The sequence below is a fragment of the Octopus sinensis genome, linkage group LG15 (assembly GCF_006345805.1).
Source record: "Octopus sinensis linkage group LG15, ASM634580v1, whole genome shotgun sequence".
NCBI classification, from domain to species: Eukaryota; Metazoa; Mollusca; class Cephalopoda; order Octopoda; family Octopodidae; genus Octopus; species Octopus sinensis.
The window spans coordinates 55,730,238-55,752,929 of record NC_043011.1 but is presented as its reverse complement, the minus strand read 5'-3'; the positions used below and the strand labels follow the sequence as shown (position 1 = coordinate 55,752,929).

General features: G+C 37.3%; 2 protein-coding genes across 11 annotated transcripts in view; one reads left to right on the top strand and one right to left on the bottom strand.

Moving 5' to 3' along the window:
* LOC115219795 (protein prune homolog 2) overlaps nucleotides 1–11,334 on the top strand; it is a 204,046-nt gene extending 192,712 nt beyond the window's left edge. For 3 of the 4 annotated variants that reach the window (XM_036509782.1, XM_029790061.2, XM_036509781.1), the window contains exon 19: nucleotides 5,503–11,334. In XM_036509782.1, coding sequence (XP_036365675.1) covers nucleotides 5,503–5,608 — 106 coding nt within the window. In that variant the 3' untranslated portion in view covers nucleotides 5,609–11,334. Of the gene's footprint in view, nucleotides 1–2,927; nucleotides 3,020–5,502 lie in introns of all 4 variants that reach the window. The other variant, XM_029790062.2, reaches the window with a different exon arrangement.
* The window catches only part of LOC115219797, a 99,821-nt gene continuing 83,812 nt past the window's right edge, over nucleotides 6,684–22,692 (bottom strand). For 4 of the 7 annotated variants that reach the window (XM_036509787.1, XM_036509783.1, XM_036509785.1 and 1 more), the window contains 5 exons: nucleotides 21,536–21,720; nucleotides 19,278–19,537; nucleotides 16,574–16,655; nucleotides 14,222–14,348; nucleotides 9,301–10,070 (listed from right to left, as the gene is read on the bottom strand). In XM_036509787.1, coding sequence (XP_036365680.1) covers nucleotides 14,298–14,348; nucleotides 16,574–16,655; nucleotides 19,278–19,537; nucleotides 21,536–21,720 — 578 coding nt within the window. In that variant the 3' untranslated portion in view covers nucleotides 9,301–10,070; nucleotides 14,222–14,297. Of the gene's footprint in view, nucleotides 8,528–9,300; nucleotides 10,071–14,217; nucleotides 14,349–16,573; nucleotides 16,656–19,277; nucleotides 19,538–21,535; nucleotides 21,721–22,692 lie in introns of those variants that run through there. The other 3 variants (XM_029790063.2, XM_036509784.1, XM_036509786.1) reach the window with 3 other exon arrangements.

The following is a 22,692-nucleotide window of genomic DNA, read 5'->3' as shown; positions in this document are numbered from 1 at the left end:
GTCTCCGTTGAAGACACTGAAACAATGAAAGTTTATCTAAAAACTGTTGTATCCTGTGATTTATTTACCTTCCAGATCTTTTAAGAGAGTAAAGCAACAGAAACAGGTTCAATCCCTCCATACAGTGGATGATTATCTTTAATGATTAATCTTACGAAGCAGTTACACAAATATTTTATGCCAAATATTTCATAATAATAATAAAAAACGAAGTTGATAGAAAGTCACTCCTTATCAACTGCATTCCTGATCGGACCAAATGTTTTCTGTTTCCCTGAAAATATCAACAAAGGAATGAACGTTCCTTTCCAATATTGGAATTCCACTTGTTACCAATTAAAATTATGGCATTATAAAATCTTACACATTGTGAATTGATCTCAAGATATTATTTTGAGAAAGACATTCAATTTTAAAATCATGGAATCAAATCTGATGAAATAATTTTTAACTATAACTACCAGTTAAGGCACATAAAACCAATAATCTAAAGCCAGTAATTCCATTGTTAGTCAAATGGAGTCATTGAATATATTTTCAACAGGTGCAGGGCTGGAATAATTTTCTTAGATTTTGTTTGCGTTTGTAATGGTCTTTATTTAGAGAAGACATTCACGGCATGCGGCATAAGGGCTGATTAAAGTGTGTCTTTGCATGGAAACACAAATCTATTTTCAAGTTTACTAAAAGTTGACATGTTGAAGTTAAACTAATTAAATAACTGGAATGCAAAGCTTCCTCTAATGTTTTCAAGAATGATATTAATGACATCCGATTCTTTTCACCCAAAACCATTTCTTCTACGTTTCCTTTATCATGTGACAATTTTTGTTTTAGCTTTCATTGGGAACATTGTAAAATATTAATAATTGTCTAAAAATTAATAAGTCTAAATGAAAAAGCAATAATAACTGAATTTAGGTTTTTTTTTCTTAATATTGACATTTCTCTTCATGTACATAGAACAAAAGAGTAGAGATGTAGAATTTGTAAAATGTCCGAAGACCACTGGCCATACACTTAATATATCCTGACATTAGTTTTGTATCATGATTATGTCCAAGACAGTTCTATTTCATTTGAGAAGCAGTTCCCCATCAGGAATAGTTGCACTTTATAATTAGTGAATTTCTTTTAATTAACTGGCATTTATGAGCTTGATTCCTTCTATGGAACTCTGCTGTCAGAAGTCAGGGCCCTGATCCCTGATAAAATAACACAGATATAGGCAACATGTATTGATACTAATTTATCCTGTGTCAAACTCACCATGAATAAAGCTCTGCCACCAGGTGAATATCTTAATTGATTTTGAACTACATAGACATAACAATAGGTAAGAGAAATTAGTGTCAGCCAAAAGTTTTCTCAATCATGAACCAGAAGCACAAACATTATGTTAATGGCGGTGGGTACCGTTTATAGAATTTAAGGTAAAATGAGAGAGAAAGATAAGGGAAGAAGTTGGTGTGAAGATCGTTTGAGGTTTAATTATCATAATCTCAATTTTTATATCTTCAAAGTTGCTTGTTTAAAAGAATAAAGGAACATCTTCAGTCTTAACCAGTGTACTCTGATTTCTATCATTTTCTGAAACAACTATGATGTCTGTCAAGCTATTGAGACTCTGTAAACATCATCTGTTGCAACTTCACATTAAGGACCGTAAAAGCATCACTCTGTTACTTCTGATGACGATGTGGGTTCCACATGATCGATCACTGGAACACAGCCTGCTCATGAAATCCGCATGCCAGTGGCCAAGCCTTCCACAGACATGTGTACCCTTAACATAGTTCACTGGGAAATGCAACACAGAATGTGGCAAGGCTGGTCCTTTGAAATACAAGTACAACTCTTTTTTTTTTTGCCAGCTGAGTGAACTAGAGCAACATGAAGTAAAGTGTCTTGCTCAAGGACACAATGCATTGCCAGGAATTGAACACATGACCTTGCAGTCTTGAGTCAAATACCCGAACCACTGAGCCACCCACCTTCACATAAGAGCTCTCATCATCATCATCGTTTAACGTCCGTTTTCCATGCTAGCATGGGTTGGACGATTTTGACTGAGGGCTGGCGAACCAGATGGCTGCACCAGGCTCCAGTCTTGATCTGGCAGAGTTTCTACAGCTGGATGCCCTTACTAACGCCAACCACTCCGAGAGTGTAGTGGGTGCTTTTTACATGCCACCAGCACAGGGGCCAGTCGGGTGATACTGGCAACGACCTCGTTTGAATCTTTTTACATGTGCCAGTGAAGCGATGTTGGTAACGATCACACTCGAATGGTGCCCTTTTATGTGCCACAGGTACGGAAGCCAGTTGGCTGCTCTGGCAACGATCACGCTCGGATGGTGCTCTTGGCACCCTACTAGCACAAGTGCCAGTAAGGCGACGCTGGTAACGATCATATCATGATACTGACACAGTTAATAAGGATAGAAATCATCACAGGGAAAGCTGTTGATTGCTTTATTTGATTGTTTCTCTGGGATCAGCTTTCTTAGGGGTTTTAATCAACAGCAATAAAGTAACTCGCAGTTCTCTGGAGAATTTTTTGTTGTTCTTTTATTAACAAATGCTATTTGACTGCACAAAGCTGGTCCAAGTTTTTCCATGAAACTCATTGTTGGGGATTTCTTTCTAATGTTACAAAGACTCTCTCGCAATTATACTCTTGAATAAAATAAGTCAATGAGAGAGCAAAGTCACTTAACCATCTAGAAATAGCAGCTAAATCTCGCCCAAACTACACCATTTAAAAAAAACACATGAAATAAAGTAGTCCTTAGTGGGTCTTCTTGATTGAAGCTGACTTGGATGAAATCTAATTTAATAAAATTTTCAATTTTATCAAGTAAATGTAAATAATATCTACTTTTATTTTTTTGATTTCATCAATTTCATCTCCCATTCATTTGAAGGTATGATGAACACTACTCCAGTTACCACTCCAATTCTACACCTTCTACCCCCTCCTCACCCACCACATTCTTAGCACCAAGATGATTAACAGGTAACATACATGTCCACCGTCTGTCCAGTCTGCTGTTGTTTGTATTAGTCTGCTTAACCTTAGCTAACGACCTGTCTAGTTGCTTGCTTCGTTTCACTAATATCTTAATAAATGTTTTTCTAACAAAGTCATTTTACCATTTTTATTTACTGCTTTGTATATTTTTCTTCCTTTCATTTTGTCCTTGCTTTACTAAAGCTGTATCACCAAATTTTTAGCTGCAAATATTTTTTTTATAAAATTCATGTATATTGAAAAAAAGAAAAGAAAATCTAGCCTAAAATATTATTTTTATAGAATTTGTGTTATAAAATGTGATGTGTTGTAACACTTTGGCAATGAGAGTAAAGTTTTCTCTGTGTGTGTGTGTGTGTGTGTGTGTGTGTATGGGGGAGGGTCATAGAGAATGCATTATTGATCTAAGGATTTCCAGAAATCTCAGACAGATTAATGAGATGTACAAATATGAGACAGACAAAGAATTCTTTAGGCTAGCATTCCTTAAATTGTAAGATTTCCTCAAGTGTTTGATGCAGAATTTCAAGGAGGCACGTGGCTTAGTGGTTAGGGTATCAGCATCATGAGCATAAGATTGTGGTTTCGATTCCTGGACCGGGCGACGTGTTGTGTTCTTGAGCAGAACACTTCATTTCATGTTGCTCCAGTCCACTCAGCTGGCAAAAATGAGTAACGCTGCGATGGACTGACGTCCCGTCCAGCTGGGAAACACATACGCCATTGAAACCAGGAAATCGGGCCCATGAACCTGGCTAGGCTTTAAAAGGGCGCATTTATTTTTGTGGTGCACCTGAGCACTGTATACAATAATTTCATTATATTTAAAATAATACAAATGTGATATAAAGCAGAGAAATAGGTGCCACAAGGCCATGGAGTTCACTGCTGAAAGTCTAAACAACACTAAAAGTTGCAAAATGTTTTGACTGACTGACTTTAATTTTCACCTTGGGATACAGTGCCTTAATCTACGAGAAGAATTAAGCATTAGTTTCTGAAATCATTCCTGGAAAGTGCAGAAGTATTGCATAAAGGTATGGGACTGTTTTCCTCAAGTAAGTTGTTCTTATAATCTTTCAGTGGGAGATAACAATCAATGGATGACTTTCAGATGTAACAAGTCTTTCCACACACCTTAGACATGATGGCTTGCTAGGTTTGCAGGAATAAGGATACCTCCATGCCTCTACAACTGGTGACCATAACCATTATCCCTTTTGTGTGACATAAGGAACATGAAGTAGGGGTTTAGAGGTGGGCTTTCCATCACTGACAAAAGTGTATTGTGTTGCTGATTCAAAGAATATTTTTAAGGATGTCTGATTCCTTGTTTACCTTCCAGATCTTTTAAGAGAGTAAAGCAATAGAAACAGGTTCAATCCCTCCATGCAGTGGATGATTATCTTTAATGATTAATCTTACGAAGCAGTTGCACAAATATTTTATGCCAAGTATTTCATAATAATAAACGAAGTTAATAGAAAGTATATAGCTTTCTTTTAGCTAATTATCTTTTTCGACCATCTTTAGCAAACACACTGGTTGCATGGAGGTAGCCAACTAGAGAGATATTTCCTGTTCAATCTAATAGTTTGCTGAAGAGATCTGCAAAAATATTTGCTTGAAATGTAGCCATCACCGTGGTTTTTCTTTTCTTTTCGCTTTTTAATGATTTGAATAATAATTTTGTAAAACAACAAAAATCATCTAAAGAATTTATTGCAATGTTTGTTGACTTTGTTACGTTTATATATTTGTCTTGCAAGATTTTCGATGTGAAATCATGTGTTGAAACAGATATTGTTGTATTTAGGAATGGTCATTTTGCCAGTTTAGCCAATAAAAACACACGCACTATATATACAAAATAGCTGACTGTTAGTAGGGAGAGACACAAATAAGAAAGCAAAGGACCACTGATGAGGTCACAGGAGTGTGACGAAAGAACTCTGGCTGAAATAAGATTAAGATTAATGTAAAAAGTAAATAACACTGAAGCAAATTAGCACCAAATATATAGTACTTGTGTTTTTATTGGCTAAACTGGCAAAATGACCATTCCTAAATACAACAATATTTGTTGGCTTTATTTTTTAAAAAAAGTATTAACAAGTTCGATAATGCTATTTTATTCAAAAATTTGTTTACTTTTCTTTTTCTCGTTAAACTGAATTCATTTTCTTAACATCAATTCTTGTATGTTTTCTTTATAAGACCATTTATCAAACCATTTCTCAGTTTATTTTCTCATATTGTGAACAAATATTAAATCTTTATTAGTTTATAAACTTTCAGTTTTCTGCTTAAAGTAATAAATCTTAATGAAGTTTATAGAAATAGCAGTCCCTTGTCTCTCTCTCTCTCTCTCTTTTATATTTTTGTTTGTTATGTATTTGCTTATATTATTAATATTATTATTTGTATAGTCACTAAGGTGTCTGCTTATCATTTTGACTTTGCTGCAGATTGGACCGATTGATGAAACTCAACCCAAAAACTGTTTGTCAAGAACGCTCACAGAAGAACAGTTTCTTTCCTGATATTCCAGCAAATTCCAGCTCAAACAACTAGTTCTGCTGATAACAGCCCACAACAAACATTACGAATAGTCTCCACCAGTCTGCAGCATTCTATCCTTGCTGCCATTTTTAATCCCACCAAAGCTGCTGCTACTAAACCAAACGGACAACAGAATTTCTAGTGCAACTTCACTGCTGCATCAAACAGCACCCAGCTGGCCTCAATGAAGTACCACAGCCTCAGTAGCAACAAATGTTATTATCAACAACAACAACAACTTTAGCTGGTTCCCACCTTTTCAACAGCTTCTCTTTGTATGTCGAAAGAAAAACCAAAAAAAAAAAAAAAATCAGCTTTTCTAGTCATATCACTGATAAGAAGATATTTTCACCTACCTTCACACCACAATAATAATAATAATAATAATAACTATTTCTGCTGTTTCTTTAACACTTGTTACTTTCCTGCAACAGCTTGGTTCAAGGACGACTTCCCTTTGGACACAACTGAGCTTTCTATTGCAAAAGTCAACTGATTCTTAGTTTCTGACATTTTGTCTTTCTAGTAATTAAAATGTCAGGGCAAAATACCACAAAAGCTGTCATACAAATGGGTTTTATTATTATTATTACTGTTATTGTTGTTATTATGATTGATTTTTTAACTTTAACTGAGTTTCTTCCCATCGCTCCTGAACCATTTCAGCAGATCTCATGGATATTATTAATTGTTCTTCTGGATTCCAATAAATTCTGTAGCAGGAACTTAAAAGATTCACAAAGTTATTTGAATGGCAGAAATTCCTCTCAGCTAAGTGACTCATAGACTTGTTTTCTTTTTTTTTTAACATTAGAAAAATGTTTGATCATAAATTTCTGTCTTTAAGTATTCAGCTTTGATGGATATAAGTTATATGGTCGAATTAATTTCTAAACTGAAGGAAAAAACAATGAGTTTTTTAGGTTTTTTTATTATTCAACAGCTTTCTTCAGATTGCCACATGGAAGGCAGATTTATAAATATATATAATGTCTGTTAAAGCTTTTCACAGACTTTGCTGCTACCAAAGGAATTGTACAGCATTTCGACAAACAATTTGCATAACAAACATCATGAGATTTGCTTCTTTTTTTTTTTTTTTTTGTAAAGGAAATTGTTATAAAGTTGACTAATTTCTAGGATGGGATATTTTGATGCCACAGACTTGAATAACCCTTATTTACAAATGTAAAACTATTTATGTGAATGACGTTAAATAAAAAAAGGGGACCAAAATAACTAATTTCTACCTGGTACTTTATAATTTACATTTCGTTTATTTAAGGAAATTAAATATTTCTTAATCGGTTTCTTTTTAGATAACTCTTTTTTTTTTGCTTAGTTCCCTCTGTCTCATAAATATTTTCAACAACAATTTTATCTTAAAACAATCCATGTACTTTGTTAGAATCAAAGTAATTAATTGTAGCAGTTTTATTTTTCGTTACTTTAGTCTGATGAAATGCTCTTGAAAAGCATGGATTACAAATAGTTTTTTTGTTTTTAAATTTATTTAAATTGTTATATTTACTTGTTTGTTATTGGAAAAAATCCTTCTGGGACTCAGAGCCATTTCGTATCATGGCTGTATTTTTTCTATTGTTATTTTAGTTATCATTTGCCAAAATTTTAAAAATAACTAAAAAAAAAAGACCATTTTACCGAATATTTTACCATCCCTTGAATTTGCTCTCTGTTACAATTCAGTGATTTTTTTTCAGCCATTCTCCAATCCTCAAAGAGTCCAAGATGCAAGGGTGTAAATAAGTATTATAGAGGAAGGCAACACAGTTGTCAGCTGTTTACGGAACCAAAATAAGAAACAATGAAACTATTGGTTGCTACTTCATTCCTTTATCATTCACACAAAATTTATTTTAAAACCGTCTTATTTTGGGTTTAACATTTTAGTTCGTCATGGAATCACAGATATTTTATAAATTCATGACGGTTCTGTCTGACCAAATTAGGCAGAATCCCTTACTGTGCCGGACAAAATACTTAGCAGTATTTCTTCCAGTTTTACATTCTGAGTTCAAATGCTGCCAAGGTTGACTTTCCTTTCAACCTTTTGAGGTCAATAAAATAAGTACCAGTTGTGTACAGGGGTCAATGTAATTGACTTACCCTCCCCTAAAATTGCTGGCCTTGTGCCAAAATTTGAAACCCTTATTATTTAGTTAACACTGTCCACTTCACAGCTAACAGATTGTTCAATGTTATCCATGCTCTTTAACATAATCAACCCACACGATTTACTCACCACCACACATCAAATTCTATTTTAATTCTACAGCTTCTTGTTCCATCTCATTAATATTTGCAGGAAAAGCAAGAAGAGTGTTTTTAGTTTAGCAAACCATCGATCTGTATATATAACCCATCATTATCTTCCATATAAACTGGCATTTCTTGGGAAATGGTGAGCTGATAGCTATTGGGTCCTAAGAGACTGAAACGTTAGAAAGATGACAGAGCTTTCCCTTCCAAACTGAAAATTGCTTTTAGTTTTGTTTTGTTAAATTTATTTTTCTGACTTCTATAACTAATGAGAAAATATAGTTGTACGGATGTGGGTTGTCTGTATGAGAGAGAAAGAATGCAAAAGAAAAAGCGAATATATTTTATTTCCTCACTTTTGAGGAGGCATGTCCCCCGCTTCTGTGGGCATTCACCTTTGCTATGTTCCGACATGAACTTATATTTTGATGCATAATTTTACAGCCTTCCTTTTGATCAGCCCTCCTATACAACATTGAAGACTGTCAGTTCGTTAGTTATTTTTGGGTTTTTTTATACAATATATGATATGACAACTTTCTTATTTCTATCATTAAAATATAAGTTGGGTTTTTTTTACATACAATTTTCTTTTTCTTCCACATTGGTGATTTCAGATCTGAAATCCAAACCCAAAGAAGATAGAATATTCTAGAAAAGAAAAACAAAAAGGTGTTGAAAAGGGTGTGAGGAAGATAATTTTTTTTTTTATCAGTAAAACAATGTTTCACTTTGAAATTGTCTTAGCTCCACTTTTATATTTGATTAGCAATCTATAATGGAAAATTATTGATTCTACCTTGATGGTATCTGCCCGGTTATAACTTGTAAGCAAGGAGTATATTTATTGTGAATTTGCATATTGGTCAGTGTACAGACATGGGGGGGGGGATACAAAGGAATGCAGTTTGGAATGAATCAGCCATGCAGATATAGGGGGTGTTTTTAATTAGGGAGTGTGTTCAATAGTGGGACACACTCGAACCCTAGCTTCTCATTGACATGTATTTTCTAGGTTTATAAAAGTCAGAAAAGATGAGATTTTTTCTCAATGAAGTGAAGATTTCTTCACATCAGGAATTAAAAATAAGATGCAAATTCATTTGGGAAGAAGTATTACAAGTTCTTTTTAGCTTTTAGGTATATTTCTCTTAGAGACAGAGAAAAATATAGCTGAGACATCTTTAGCTTTATTCACATTTACACACACAAAGGAAGTGATGAGCAAAAGCTTGGAGAAAGTTCTGCAAAAGCTATCAGATCCCTCATCATTTCATTCTGTACAGGTGTAGATTAAATCTTAGTGGCTTTCCCCTCACAATTTACGATTTCATTTATTCTGTCTTCATCATGGAATTACTAACGACACTCATCTTGAAGCAATTAGATTAATTATGCTTTTTTTTTTTTTTTTTTTTCATTTATAAATTTGATATAGAATTTTATAGATACTGAATAGAAAAAACTGTGGATGTAACCGATTCAAGTACTAAGGTCCAATATATACAGTTAATCACACCCACCCCCTTGTCAAAATTGCTGGCCTTGTGCCTATAACAAAGGATTATTATGCATCACTGTTCAGCAATCAAAATTCCTACACAGCATTCATTTGCTAAAATAATTTCTCAATTGCTTTAAGAAAAAAAAGTCCTGGGGGTCAATTCTTTTGACTAAAATTCATCAAAGCGCTGCCCCAGCATGACCAGTCTTATGGCTGAAGCAAGTAAAAGAGAAATACACATTTCAGTAGTATCTTCTTTTGTTTAACTTTTGTTTTTCCTCGTATTTTAGAAATATTACAATTGAGATTTTTTTTATTCCCTTCAATGTTTGAGAAAAGACAGTTTCACCTATCCGCCCCACCCCTCCGTCTGTGCTAAATATAAACAAAAAAAAGTGTTTAATTTGTAGTTTGAACTTTGGTTGGTTGTTTTCAACAACATTACTGTCTAATTTTTATATATATATAAATAAGAATAAATCTATTTCATTGATAAATCTTGTGCAATTGCAATATTTAGTCCAAGTGCTCACCAAATAACAAGACAATCTGTGATACTCGTGTTAGAAATGTTTTGTGTGTCGATATATATATATAAAGCAGGTTTTGCAGCTGCTGCACAATAGCCTTCCCCATTTCCCTTGCTTCATGAATAATTATAACGCATACCACTACCCCGACCCATGAACACTGAAAGAAAAAAAAAAAAAAATTCCACTTCAAGAAGAAAACCATTTAAAGTTCTATGAAACATTTCTCAACATTTAGTTTGGTAATTTTCAGTTTAAAAGTGAAAGTGAAATATTTACATTATATTAATTATTTTTTTCAAGTTAAAATTTGTTTTCTTTCAAATTGAAAAGTTTCATTTTCTATGTATTCTAGTTTAGAGTCCCTACAGTAACTGAGTTATGGGGTAACTTTTCCAATACCAGTGAATGTATTTCTTAAGTATTTCACTTAATTCCTCAAACGAGACTGTCGCTACCCGGATATAACCCAAGTTTGTTAAATTTCAATACAAACACATTTCTGCACGCACATCAAAAAGAAATTTTAAAATACCAAAACATTAATGGTTCATAAATTTTTTTAAAGTTCTCAGTGTAACAGAAAACAAAATTTAAATTGCTCATCTTAACAACGTTGTTACTATATAATCAGCTTTTCCTTAGAATTTTAGTTTAAAATTTTTGACTACACACTTGTCAGAAGTTGATAGCTTTGATTAGAGCTCTGTAACTATGTTACCAACGACAAAGCTTCTTCATATAAGGCATTAAAAATACATCAAATTTAAGGAATTTCTTCCAAAAGAGGATTTCTTTTTAGAGAGTATATTTGAGCTTTCATTGCACTGTTTTATAGCCCAATATTTTTAGACTAAATTGAAGATTTTGCCTTCAAATTAAACTGAAACACAGGTCCTGTTGTGAAAGAAAATCTTTCAACTGATCTATTGTTGGGTGGAGAGAATGAAATCCTTATATTAAAAGCTTTTGATAAATTAGATGAAGCTTTCAGGTCGATCTGGTAATATAAAATGTAATAGATTTTAGATGCTCAACAGAGAAAGGAACATGATCTCCAACTGGCAGTTGTTGAAAGAAATAGCCTGTTGAATGTGTACATACAGAAAGAGAGAGAGACATATTAATAGATCTAACACTTGAGGATTAGAAATCTTATATTCTGTAAAGATTTGCTGCTGAACTTTCACGGCTCACATCTCAAGTGTGTCTGTTTTAGTTGAGGATGCATTCAATCTAAACTTGGTTCCGAATAACAATTTAACAGATTAAAAGAAAAAAAAGAGAATTAAATAATGAATTTCTAATGAAAACCTAGTCAAAGTTCTATTATTCTCCCTCTGCTTAATTCATTAAGAAAATAAATTTTTTCCATATAATTAGTAGACAAATGTTGCTGTTGCTAGTGAAAAACCACAAATTGTAAAAAAAAAAAAAAGCTGCCTTGTCTTGTGAAATTGTTTAACAATGCTTTTTACCTCTCCGTTTTTCTCTTCACACAACAACTTGAGTGCAAATGCCACAAATACTTATGTAAAGCATGTTAGAGACTTATTGTTAGCTTTTATTATTATTATTTTTATTATTATTTTTCAATGAAGGACTGGAACACATGTAAAAACGACATTGTTATTTCTGTCTCTAGATGGTTGGCTATGAAATTTCAGTCTATGAGACTGTTTTTGGAAATGTTAATAAATATTTAAAAAAACAATTTCAACATGTCGACTCAGTTCAACATTATTCTTTATTTATTTAAGAAATTTATTTTATTTTATTTTTTTTTCTAATTTAGAAGGGAACAAATATATTTCAATTACATCGATTCTGTTTTGATAGAAAATCTGAATTACCCCCACCCCTCTACACCTCAATCATCATCATCATCATCATTTAACATCCGTTTTCCATGCTAGCATGGGTTGGACGGTTCAACCAGGATCTGGGAAGCCAGGAGGCTGCATCAGGCTTCAGTCTGATCTGGCAGTGTTTCTACAGCTGGATGCCCTTCCTAACACCAACCACTCCGTGAGTGTAGTGGATGCTTTTTACGTACCACCGGCACAGGTGCCAGGGGAGGCTGGCAACGGCTACGATTGGTTGGTGCTTTTTACATGCCACCGGCACGGAAGCCAGTCAAGGCGGCGCTGGCATCGGCCACGTACAGATGGTGCTTTTTAGGTGCCAGGGTAGGCTGGCAACGGCCACATTCAGATGGTAACAACTACAAAAAAAAAACGTTTATGAAACCAAAATCTTTTCAACTGATGTGAAACATTAAGCATGGAAAGCTGCCAGCTTAATGTTTCACAAGACAGCCGATTCCTGTTAGCATTTATATCTTGCATTCTTGATAAAGACCATTTTCACTGGCTCACTATTCTAAACAGATATAGGTTCCATAAGGAGTTACTTTTTATTGCTGTGAGGAGTTGGGATACAACTGAGTCTGTCTTTGGATTATTAGATGATATAAAGGTGTTGTTAGGTTCAGGTGAGTGCCATAAAGTGATGGTTGGTCTCTCACCAAACCAAAATATTGGCCTCTTTTCAATTTCTGGGTGCAATCATTTAAGCTCACTTTATTTAATTACCTCTGGGAATGCCAAACATTAGTTTCCATTTCACCTCAGAAAGCATCCAATGGGAACATAACCAATTACATCGTGGTTGTTTCAAACATCTACTTTTCCATCATCATCATCGTTTAACGTCCGCTTTCCATGCTAGCATGGGTTGGACGATTTTGACTGAGGGCTGGCGAACCAGATGGCTGCACCAGGCTCCAATCTTGATTTGGCAGAGTTTCTACAGCTGGATGCCCTTCCTAACGCCAACCACTCTGAGAGTGTAGTGGGTGCTTTTTACATGCCACCTGCATGGGAGCCAGTCAGGCAGTACTGGCAATGACCTCGCTCGAATCTTTTTCCACATGCCACCGGCACAGGTGCCAGTAAGGCAACATTGGTAACGATCACGCTTGAATGGTGCTCTTTTACGTGCCACCGGCATGGAAGCCATGTTTGCATAAATGGATGGAATCTGTTGAAGTAGATTCTCTACGGCTGGATGCCTTTCCTGTTACCAACCCTCAATTGTTTCCAATTTCCACAGAAGATTGGAAACTGGCAACACCACTTGTATGACAGGGGCAGTTGCTTATAATTATCCGGTGTTGTCAAGACAAGAAGAAACACAACAGGCTTCTTTCAGTTTCTGTCCACCAGATCTACTCAGAAGATTTGGCTCAGCCCAGGCCTGACCCTCACCCAAGGTGCCATTGTTTCCCATCATGTCACTGACCCTACTTATGTGCAAGTTGAATTTCAGCAACATTCTACTTTCACATCCTGAGCAGTGGTTCTAAAGAGGGGTCCATACTGTCCCCTAAAAAGGCCATTAAGAGCCATGAAATGAGTTGTGAACAATAGATTTCTTTTATTAAGTTTAATCGTAGCCTTTACATTTATCATATAAAAGTAAAAATTTTGGGTGCATTAAATATTCAAGTGTTTTTAGTGGGGTGTTCAGCCAAAATGGTTGGGAAACACTGATGCTGTGACTTCTTATAACTTCGCTGGACTGGCTCCTGTGCAGGTGGCACGTAAAAAGCACCATTTGGACGTGGCCGTTACCAGTACCACCAAGCTGGTCCTTGTGCCGGTGGCACATAAAAGCACCCGCTTCACTCTTGGAGTGGTTGGCATTAGGAAGGGCATCCAGCTGTAGCAACTCTGCCAGATCAGATTGGAGTCTGGTTCGCCAGACCTCAGAAAATCGTCCAACCCATGCTAGCATGGAAAGCGGATGTTAAACAATACTGATGATGATGATTCGAGACAAAGCTTGCCATCATGAGTTCCAGTGACACCAAGGTGATATGCTGACCCCTTAAAGACTAAGTTATCAGACAGCAGAAAATATTATCAGTTGGCTTTGCAGTTATTTAAGCACAAGAAGCATGTGTGTTAGGAAGGGCAACCAGCCATAAAAACCCTGCCAAAACAGACACAGTAGCCTGGGGTAGTCTTCTACCTGGCCGGCTCCTGTCAACCGTCCTACCCATGCATGAATGCAAGACAGACATTAAACGATGATGATGATATACATAATACAATTTTCAAATGTTAATAATTGCCAGACATTCTTATTGCTTGTATGCAATGTTATTCAAATTCGATGAATCCTTAGACTTCATCGACGGTTTTTTTACTCATAAGTTTAGAATATTATTAATAGGTGTTATAACATTACGAGAACATCAACATTATTTGAGACAATGGTTAGAATATTAACCAAATGTTTACCTACCGTTTTCTTGTGGAATGTTCTTCTCCTTAGTGTACATCCAGTGTGTCTATTTTACATTTTTATCAGAGTTGCAGGACTAAACATCCTGTAGATCTTCCCAAAGGTCACCTGGGTTTTCATTGTTCCACTAAACAAAAAAAAAATTGAATTCATTTTTAAAAAGTAAAGAATCTTGGTTTCTTAGATTACCAGAAAACCAGTTCCAATTTATTTCCAGCTCCTACCATTTATGTCATTCCCTCCCCCTCTATCTTCCTTAAGGATTAAGGATTAAATGACCAGCATTGTCATCATCTTCCATTCTGTTTTCCATACTGTCAGGAGTTGGACTGGTCATTATGACCCTATTCAGCTCTTATTTGGAGTTACTGTCCTCCTACATGGGTTGTAGATCCACATGTTCCTTTTAATAGGGTTTCTATGGCAGAATTCCCTTCCTAACACCAGGCACTACAGAGTGGACGAGGAGCATTTTGTACCCACTTGATGAACAATATTTATGTCAATCAAATATATTTTCATCTGGTCCTGAGAGTGGATTTGTGCAATGGCAAGTAGAAAAAAGCCCAATGTGTGTGTGTGTGTGTGTGTTCTTGTTTTGATATTGTGTAAATGAATCTCACTGTCATCTAAGCAGTGTTGTTCATTTCCAATATTGCAAGCAAAGAATCTCTGGCAATGGATCTTGGAAATGGGTGAAGATTGATGACTTGAAAGGCATCCAACTCCGACTTCACCTGTCTCTGCGGCCCCTTCCATTTGTCCTTCTGCAACGGTGCTTGCAGTGGTTTGGCCATGCATGTAGGCGTCCGGTGGGTGAACTGAGCCGTGAATGTCCTTCTCCCAACTGGTGGAAACGCATGGGCAGGCAGCTGAAGACCTGGGTTACGATGATCAAGGAGGACCTCTCCGTGCTCACGGGACCGCAGGTGGTCGGCCTGCGCCGATGGAACCGTGACTGGCTCGCTACCTTCAGTGAACTGGCGCAGGACCGTCGTGCGTGGGCTGCCATGGTTCGAGATCTCCTCGAGGGAGGTAGAAGAAGCCGACTCCACCCGCCCAGGGTGAATGTCACCACAAGTACAAGTAAGTACATCCAACTGCAGGAAATCTGCCACAAATAAACTTTGACCCAGACAAACATGGAAAAGAGGATGTTAAAATAATGATTTACACAAAATACCGTATTTTACTTTGGTTAAATTACTGTTGGCAAGAGGGATGTCCATCACGACTCAAAGCTTAGCAAACAATATTTTGTTTTTACAGATGAAAACAGAAGACAAAATACGTGGTTGACAATTTCTTTTCTTTCCTTTTTTTTAATGTTTATGGCTAATTACAGAAGGAAATGCAGTGCCTATGACATTTTTCAGAGGAAGTTTTCTTCAGGAGCCTTGGCTGAATGCTTGCTTCAATAGAGTGGACTCAGATCTTTTCAGTTTGAACGGCAGTTTTTTCTAGCGGTGTCATATGAAATTGTCACCCATAATTATGACCCTAGTATCGATCTATTGCATTTCAATCTGTTTTAGGGTTAGAGTTAGGGGTGGGGGAAGGGTATCTTTTTTTCTTCAGAAATGTAAATAAACTCAATCTGTTTCTTAAACGAGGGACATATTCATACAGCACAGAATGTTTTCACCTCAATAGATGTCATTAATTGGTTGAAATTGCAAAAATTGAAGAAAAAAAACAACAAATATCTTACAAACCATAGAATTTTCTCAATAAAGCCAAGAGAAAAAGATGTTTTATAAATACATTCTACCAGTATACGAAGTCTAAAAGTGTTTAGTTATGTAGAAATTATTTTAAAAAACTGCCGTTCAAACCGAAAAGATCCGTGGACTCTGTTAAAAACATTTATGGGTCGGAAGGTGGTGGTGGTGTTAAACTGACCACAAATTTTAAACCACATTGTATTCCTAGTTTCTCACTTTTAATTCTCCAAGAGTTTAAGTTTACCCTACAAGAATTACAACTTGGAACCCCACTTGATGTGCCAGCAATCAAAGATGCCCTCATCACTACCTCAGCAAGCATAGTGAAGTTTATATTTCACTGATGAGGTCATAATAAGACCAAGACATTCCCAGAGTAGTCTCCCATGTTTGCCAAAATAATTGAAATATTTTTACCATATAAGTATTTCTAATTATTTTTTTAATGCTTCATGCATTAAATACATTAACACTATCTTTAACAAGATGATACTAATTTACTGAAAATCTGACAAGTTAAAATACAAGGAACCTGGTTAAAGATTTTATTAGTTTAATACCAGCTGCTTCAGGTGTAAATAAATAACCTTTGTGTTTTTTAATGTTTTTAAGAATTTAATGAAATTACCTGATCTTTTATGACTTCTTGTAAATTCAAAGATGTTCTTGTTCTGTAACTTTGGAAACGTCTTGTCTGGACATTTTTCCTTCTGTGAAAATAATTGAAAATCTTTGTGTCGCGAATATCTACCGTATATTCCTCCTCTAGCTCTGATAACTTTCTCTTATAATATAGGCGTAGGGGTGGCTGTGTGGTAAGTAGCTTGCTTACCAACCACATGGTTCTGGGTTCAGTCCCACTACATGGCACCTTGAGCAAGTGTCTTCTACTATAGCCTCGGGCCGACCAAAGCCTTGTGAGTGGATTTGGTAGACGGAAACTGAAAGAAGCCTGTCGTATATATGTATATATATATGTGTATGTATGTGTCTGTGTTTGCCCCTCCCCCAACATCGTTTGACAACCGATGCTAGTGTGTTTATGTCCCCGTATCTTAGTGGTTCAGCAAAAGAGACCGATAGAATAAGTACTAGGCTTACAAAGAATAAGTCCTGGGGTCGAATTGCTCGACTGAAGGCAATGCTCCAGCATGGCCACAGTCAAATGACTGAAATAAGTAAAAGAGTAAATGAGAATAACGTTAGACAAATAACAAGGTTCACATTCATCGTCTTCATCCTTGGTTTGAACCTCTCTTCTCCATCCTGACACAGATTACATTACACAGGCCAACCATACTGCAAATCACCAATGGCTTCAGTTTGTTGTCATCTTTTCTCTTCGACATAGCATCCTGACACTTCATTCTTTCCCAGGTTTTCCTCAGTTTCTCTTTTCTTTGGGACACCCCACCTCCTACTGTAGCATAAAGCTTTTGTCTATACCATTTCAGTTATATATATATTCATCATCATCATCGTTTAATGTCCGTTTTCCGTGCTAGCATGGGTTGGACAGTTCGCCCGGGGTCTGGGAAGCCAGGAGGCTGCACCAGGCTCCAGTCTGATCTGGCAATGTTTCTACAGCTGGATGCCCTTCCTAACGCCAACCAATCCGTGAGTGTAGTGGGTGCTTTTTACGTGCCACTGGCACAGGTGCCAGGGGAGGCTGGCAGCGGCCACACTTGGTTGGTAAGGCCATCAAAACTGTTCCTTACCCTCTCTAGAGTTCAGACCTTGCCCCTAGTGACTTTTGGCTGTTCCCCATGGCCCCGTGGAGAACCTCAGAGGCAGTCATTTTGAAGTTGAAGGAGGCTGTGATAAGGGTCCTGGACCCCCCCCACTTCACTTTGGAGAACTTTCATGAAATAGCCAGAGTGCTACAACAAGTGCACTGAAGTCAAAGTATCCTACTTTGAAGATTAGAGTTTGTACTTCTTTGAAATTCAGAACTCTCTCTCTCCTGAATAAGTCTGAAAACTTCTGAAGTGCACCTTGTATACACACACACACATCTTTTAATCAAGAGAGAAGGCACATGGCCCCTTTTTTGCCCCCAAGGCTGGTGGAAGAGAGGGAGAAACCTGAGACTTGGCCTCAATCCTTGCAACAGAGTTACTTATGTCCTTCCCTGTCTACGGAACAGAGGCCATTCGTCACCTGTCTCCACTCCTCTCAACTCTGGTCTGTTCTCCAGTTGGTTCCCTGCTTTTGCAGTTCTACTTCTGTATTCCATTTCCAGCAATTTTTAGGGCATCCTCTCTTCCACCTCCCTTGTGGATCAGGTCAGGATCTAACTTATCCCTGAGGAGAAAGCCTTCCTCTCCCAGGTCCTCTTTTTGCATTACTTTTAATCATCTATAACTCGGCTTTTTTCTAAAAACCCATTTTTACTTCTGGGGAGAGATGATCCATATTAGTCTGGCCTCTATTCTTTGACCTGTCCAGCATGGGAGGCCCTGGCAAAGCTCTCAGGGTCATACAAGCCATCACACAACAACAAAGACTGAATCTTGTGATAGCTGCAACAGGTCAGATTCTGCTAAAGTCATCCTCACCCCAGGGCCAAGTGGTGGTGTGAAACCAGGAGACAGATTAAGTCTGTCATCCAGGAAGGTCATGGTAGGATTTCAATTGATAAAAAACACAAAGAACCGGAATAAATACCACAAGACATCTGATTCCTTCTTACAATTCTGCTGGTCTACAACTCTACGTTGGTACCTTTTTATCGACCCAGAAATGGTAAAAGGCAAAATTTCTTTGCAGTAAATGTCAGATCTGTGTTGGATCAACTAAATCCCACATTGAATAAAATCATGTCTAGAAAACTGGATGAGGATAATCCATTGGGGATAAGCCATTGAGGATAATCCATTGGGGGACATCATAAGTCAAGTTAACAGCAGTCATATGAACCAATGAAGAACCTTTATGCTCAGCCTCCTAGAAACAGCACCCAAATCTCCCTTAAATCACATCCAACAATCTTTAAAAAAGAGCACATTGAAATTATATAGTCCAAGATGCATGATGACAGAAATGAAAGGCAAGGATTGCCATGGCCAGAATAACTTTCGATCTCTGGTCTGTTTTTTTCTAGGTCGACCTGGGTCTAAACCACAACAGATCAATCGCAGGTCTTCATGTTCTACCAGCTTCATTAAAGTTCTAATTACTTCCTACACTCCCTGCTTTACTTAGAACTATTGCCATGGCAACATGGTTATTAAATGGTGCTCTGAGATCAGCTCTAACGAGCTTATTTCAACATGCTGTACAAAACTCATTAAAGTAAAACTTTAAATGCATGAAAATATTTATGGTTTCACCTCGGAGGAAAAATGGATTTCCTTTGATCAAATATTGATAATTTGTTCTCATTTAATTTCTGGGTCAAACTGTTTCTGTTTGTGATTTGTTGTTGTTGTTGTTGTTGTCGTTGCTGATGTTGTTCTTGTTCTTTCTGCTGTTCCTTGCTGCCACATGATTCTAGTAAATAAATCTCGACCAAGTTGTCAGCCATGTGTGACATGAAGTTATGGAGTGAAGTCTGCCTAAAAGACAGGGCTGTCTTCCTTGTAGAATAAAACTGCAACACACGAAGAATATTCAAAGAGCATCAACAACAGAAATGAAGACAAAATCAATTCAAAGCAAACAACTCAAAAAAAAAAAGGGAAAAAAAAATCAACCATTCTTGGAGTCAGGTGTGTGACTGGGGCAAAGAATTTCCACAGGAATAGATCAATGCACCAGCCTCACTCCCATAATGGACATCTTCCTTATTTTAGCATTTCTATTTCAAATCAATCCTGTTTGTATAACTTCTTAAGTATTAGACCACCAGAAAATAGTCAGCATTACATTTAAGCTATATATATATATATATCATCATCATCATCATTTAACGTCTGTTTTCCATGCTAGCATGGGTTGGATGGTTCGACTGGGGTCTGGGAAGCCAGGGGGCTGCACCAGGCTCCAGTCTGATCTGGCAGTGTTTCTACAGCTGGATGCCCTTCCTAACGCCAACCACTCTGTGAGTGTAGTGGGTGCTTTTTACGTGCCACCAGCACAGGTGCCAGGGGAGGCTGGCAATGGCCATGATCGGTTGGTGCTTTTTACACACACACACACACGTATAGCATCATCATTTCATGTCTAATTTTTTATGCTTCCATAGACCAGACAGAACTTGTTGAGGCAGGTTTCCTATAGTTAGATGCTCTTCCTGTCACCAACCATCACCTGTTTCACATGGAAGACTGGGAAAGAATAGCATCGCTTATATAACAGCTTGTTTAGAATCATCATCTGATAAGACAAATGCACACACATCACCATTTAACATCCATTTCTGTGCTGGCAGGGCTTTGACAGTTTGAGGGGACCTGATGAGCCACAGTGTTACATTCTCCTCCAAGTCAGATTTCACATGGTTCCTTGAGCTGGATGCCTTTCCCAAATGCCAACCACTTTACAATGTGTACTGAGCATTACTTTGTGCCACTGGCACTAGTGAAGTTACCAACGTCCAGTAAGGAAAATGGATATTAAACGATGATGATGATAATACACACACACCTAACAGTCTTTTGTTAGTTTCCATCTAGCAAATCCACTCACAAAACTATGGTTGGCCTAGGGCCATGGTACAAGACATTTGCACAAAGTGGGGCAGAATTTGAAACCTTGTGGTTGGGAAACAACCTTCTTCACCACAGGGTTAGGGTTATTCCAAAAGAGAATAAAATTGACATACATATAGCATACATGCGTGTGTGTTCGGTGTCTCTTAAACACACAACAGACAGGTATAAACAATGCATAACGCCATCTTCATCCTTTCTCCTGTGTTTGTTTGCAACATTCGGCTGACTGTTGTATAGAACATAGTCACAGCTAACTCACTGAGGAAATGACAAGGGACAGGGGGGGGGGGGCTTGTGGAAATTTGCTGTACTTGATAAGACACATCAAGCTAAGTAAAATCACTGTCTACCCCACATACAGGTTTGTCCTTTAGGGTGCCGATGCCACATAAAAAGCACCCATGCCAATAGCATGTAAAAAAACATCCAGCACATTCTGTTAAGTGGTTGGCATTAGGAAGGGCATCCAGTCATAGACACCATGTTACAACAGACAATTGGACTCTGGACAGCTCCAAGTCAAACTGTCCAACCCATGCCAGCATGGAAAACAGACATTAAATGATAATAATTGAATACTCATTTTTCCCTTCTTGTTTACACAATTCTTATAGCCACAACACACACACGCACGCATGCACACACACACACACACACAGAGTCTATTTAAATCAGACCAATGGTCAGTTACTCTGGATTTCCCAAAGTGGGCAACTGCTTCCTCTGAGAAGTCAGAATGACCCAGACTGACTTATCCAAAGGAGCAACTCCGGTGTGACAGGCAACTCAACCAGACTAAATAAGCAACTCTACTTTACGCTTGTATTGAGTACTTCCTCTAAAGATCATTAGCTAACAACAGATGTGTTACTTTCAGAGTGGTGCATTACCCTAATTCTGTAGAAGAAGAAAAATTCTAAATGAGGGTAACGTACAAAGTTAGAATGTAGCGCTTCCAAAACACAAGGATTCCGTTCAGTCTGGTTCACCTGCAGCAGTATAGTCCATAGCGTTGTTAACAAGACCTCTCTGGTTGGTTCCTCTAACAAACAATAGTAGACCCTCATCAGAGCCTGAATTGCTCCCAGGCGTATTCTCCAGTTCCAGTTGTCTTCATCTGCTAAGAGATATAAGAAAGAAATATTATAATAATAATAATAATGATAATAACTAGCACTGTGACCCGGCAATGCCGGGTCATAGTGCTAGTGCATGCACACATACACGCGAGTACTGTCCAAATCTCCGACCAATCACATACAGCTAGCTGGCATTCAATTGGCGTATCAAGTTTTGGGCATTTTGATTGGGTTTGGGATAGAAAATTCACAAAAATGTCACTTCTATTGATTTTTTAATGGTTTTGTTGGGTGACTGGGGAAATGTAAAGATGTGCGCAACCGCCCTTGGATGGTTTTGAATGACCATAGAAAGTGCGAGCCCTCTAACTGAAAAATTGTGGATTTGTATAAAGGACATGCACACACACACACACACACACGGACAGATATTTTGCTATTTATATATAGAGAGATAATAATATGACTATCCGTTTTACTGCTTCCCATATTAGCTGAGCTTCAGGGTGGGACGAAAAGCATGAGGCTTAATTATTACCATAAGCTTTTCGTTATTTCTCCATCTATATATTATAGGCGGCGAGCTGGCAGAACCATTAGCACGCCGGGCGAAATGCGTAGCCGTATTTCGTCTGTCGTTACGGTCTGAGTTCAAATTCTGCCGAGGTTGACTTTGCCTTTCACCCTTTCGGGGTCGATAAATTAAGTACCAGTTTCGCACTGGGATCGATGTAATCGACTTAATCCCTTTGTCTGTCCTTGTTTGTCCCCTCTATGTCTAGCCTCTTGTGGGCAGTAAAGAAATATATATATATTATATTTTCATTATGACTCAACTGAGAGTTCTTACAACCCAAAGAAGTGGCTCAAAGTGGTAGAAATAACAGCCATATTGCCTCATAATCACACCCTACTGTCTTTGATAATAAAACAAACTGAAAGATGCAGTCTGGGTCCACTAAATGGAGAAAAATAGGTTGGCTTAATCAGGTGATTGCACACACACACACACA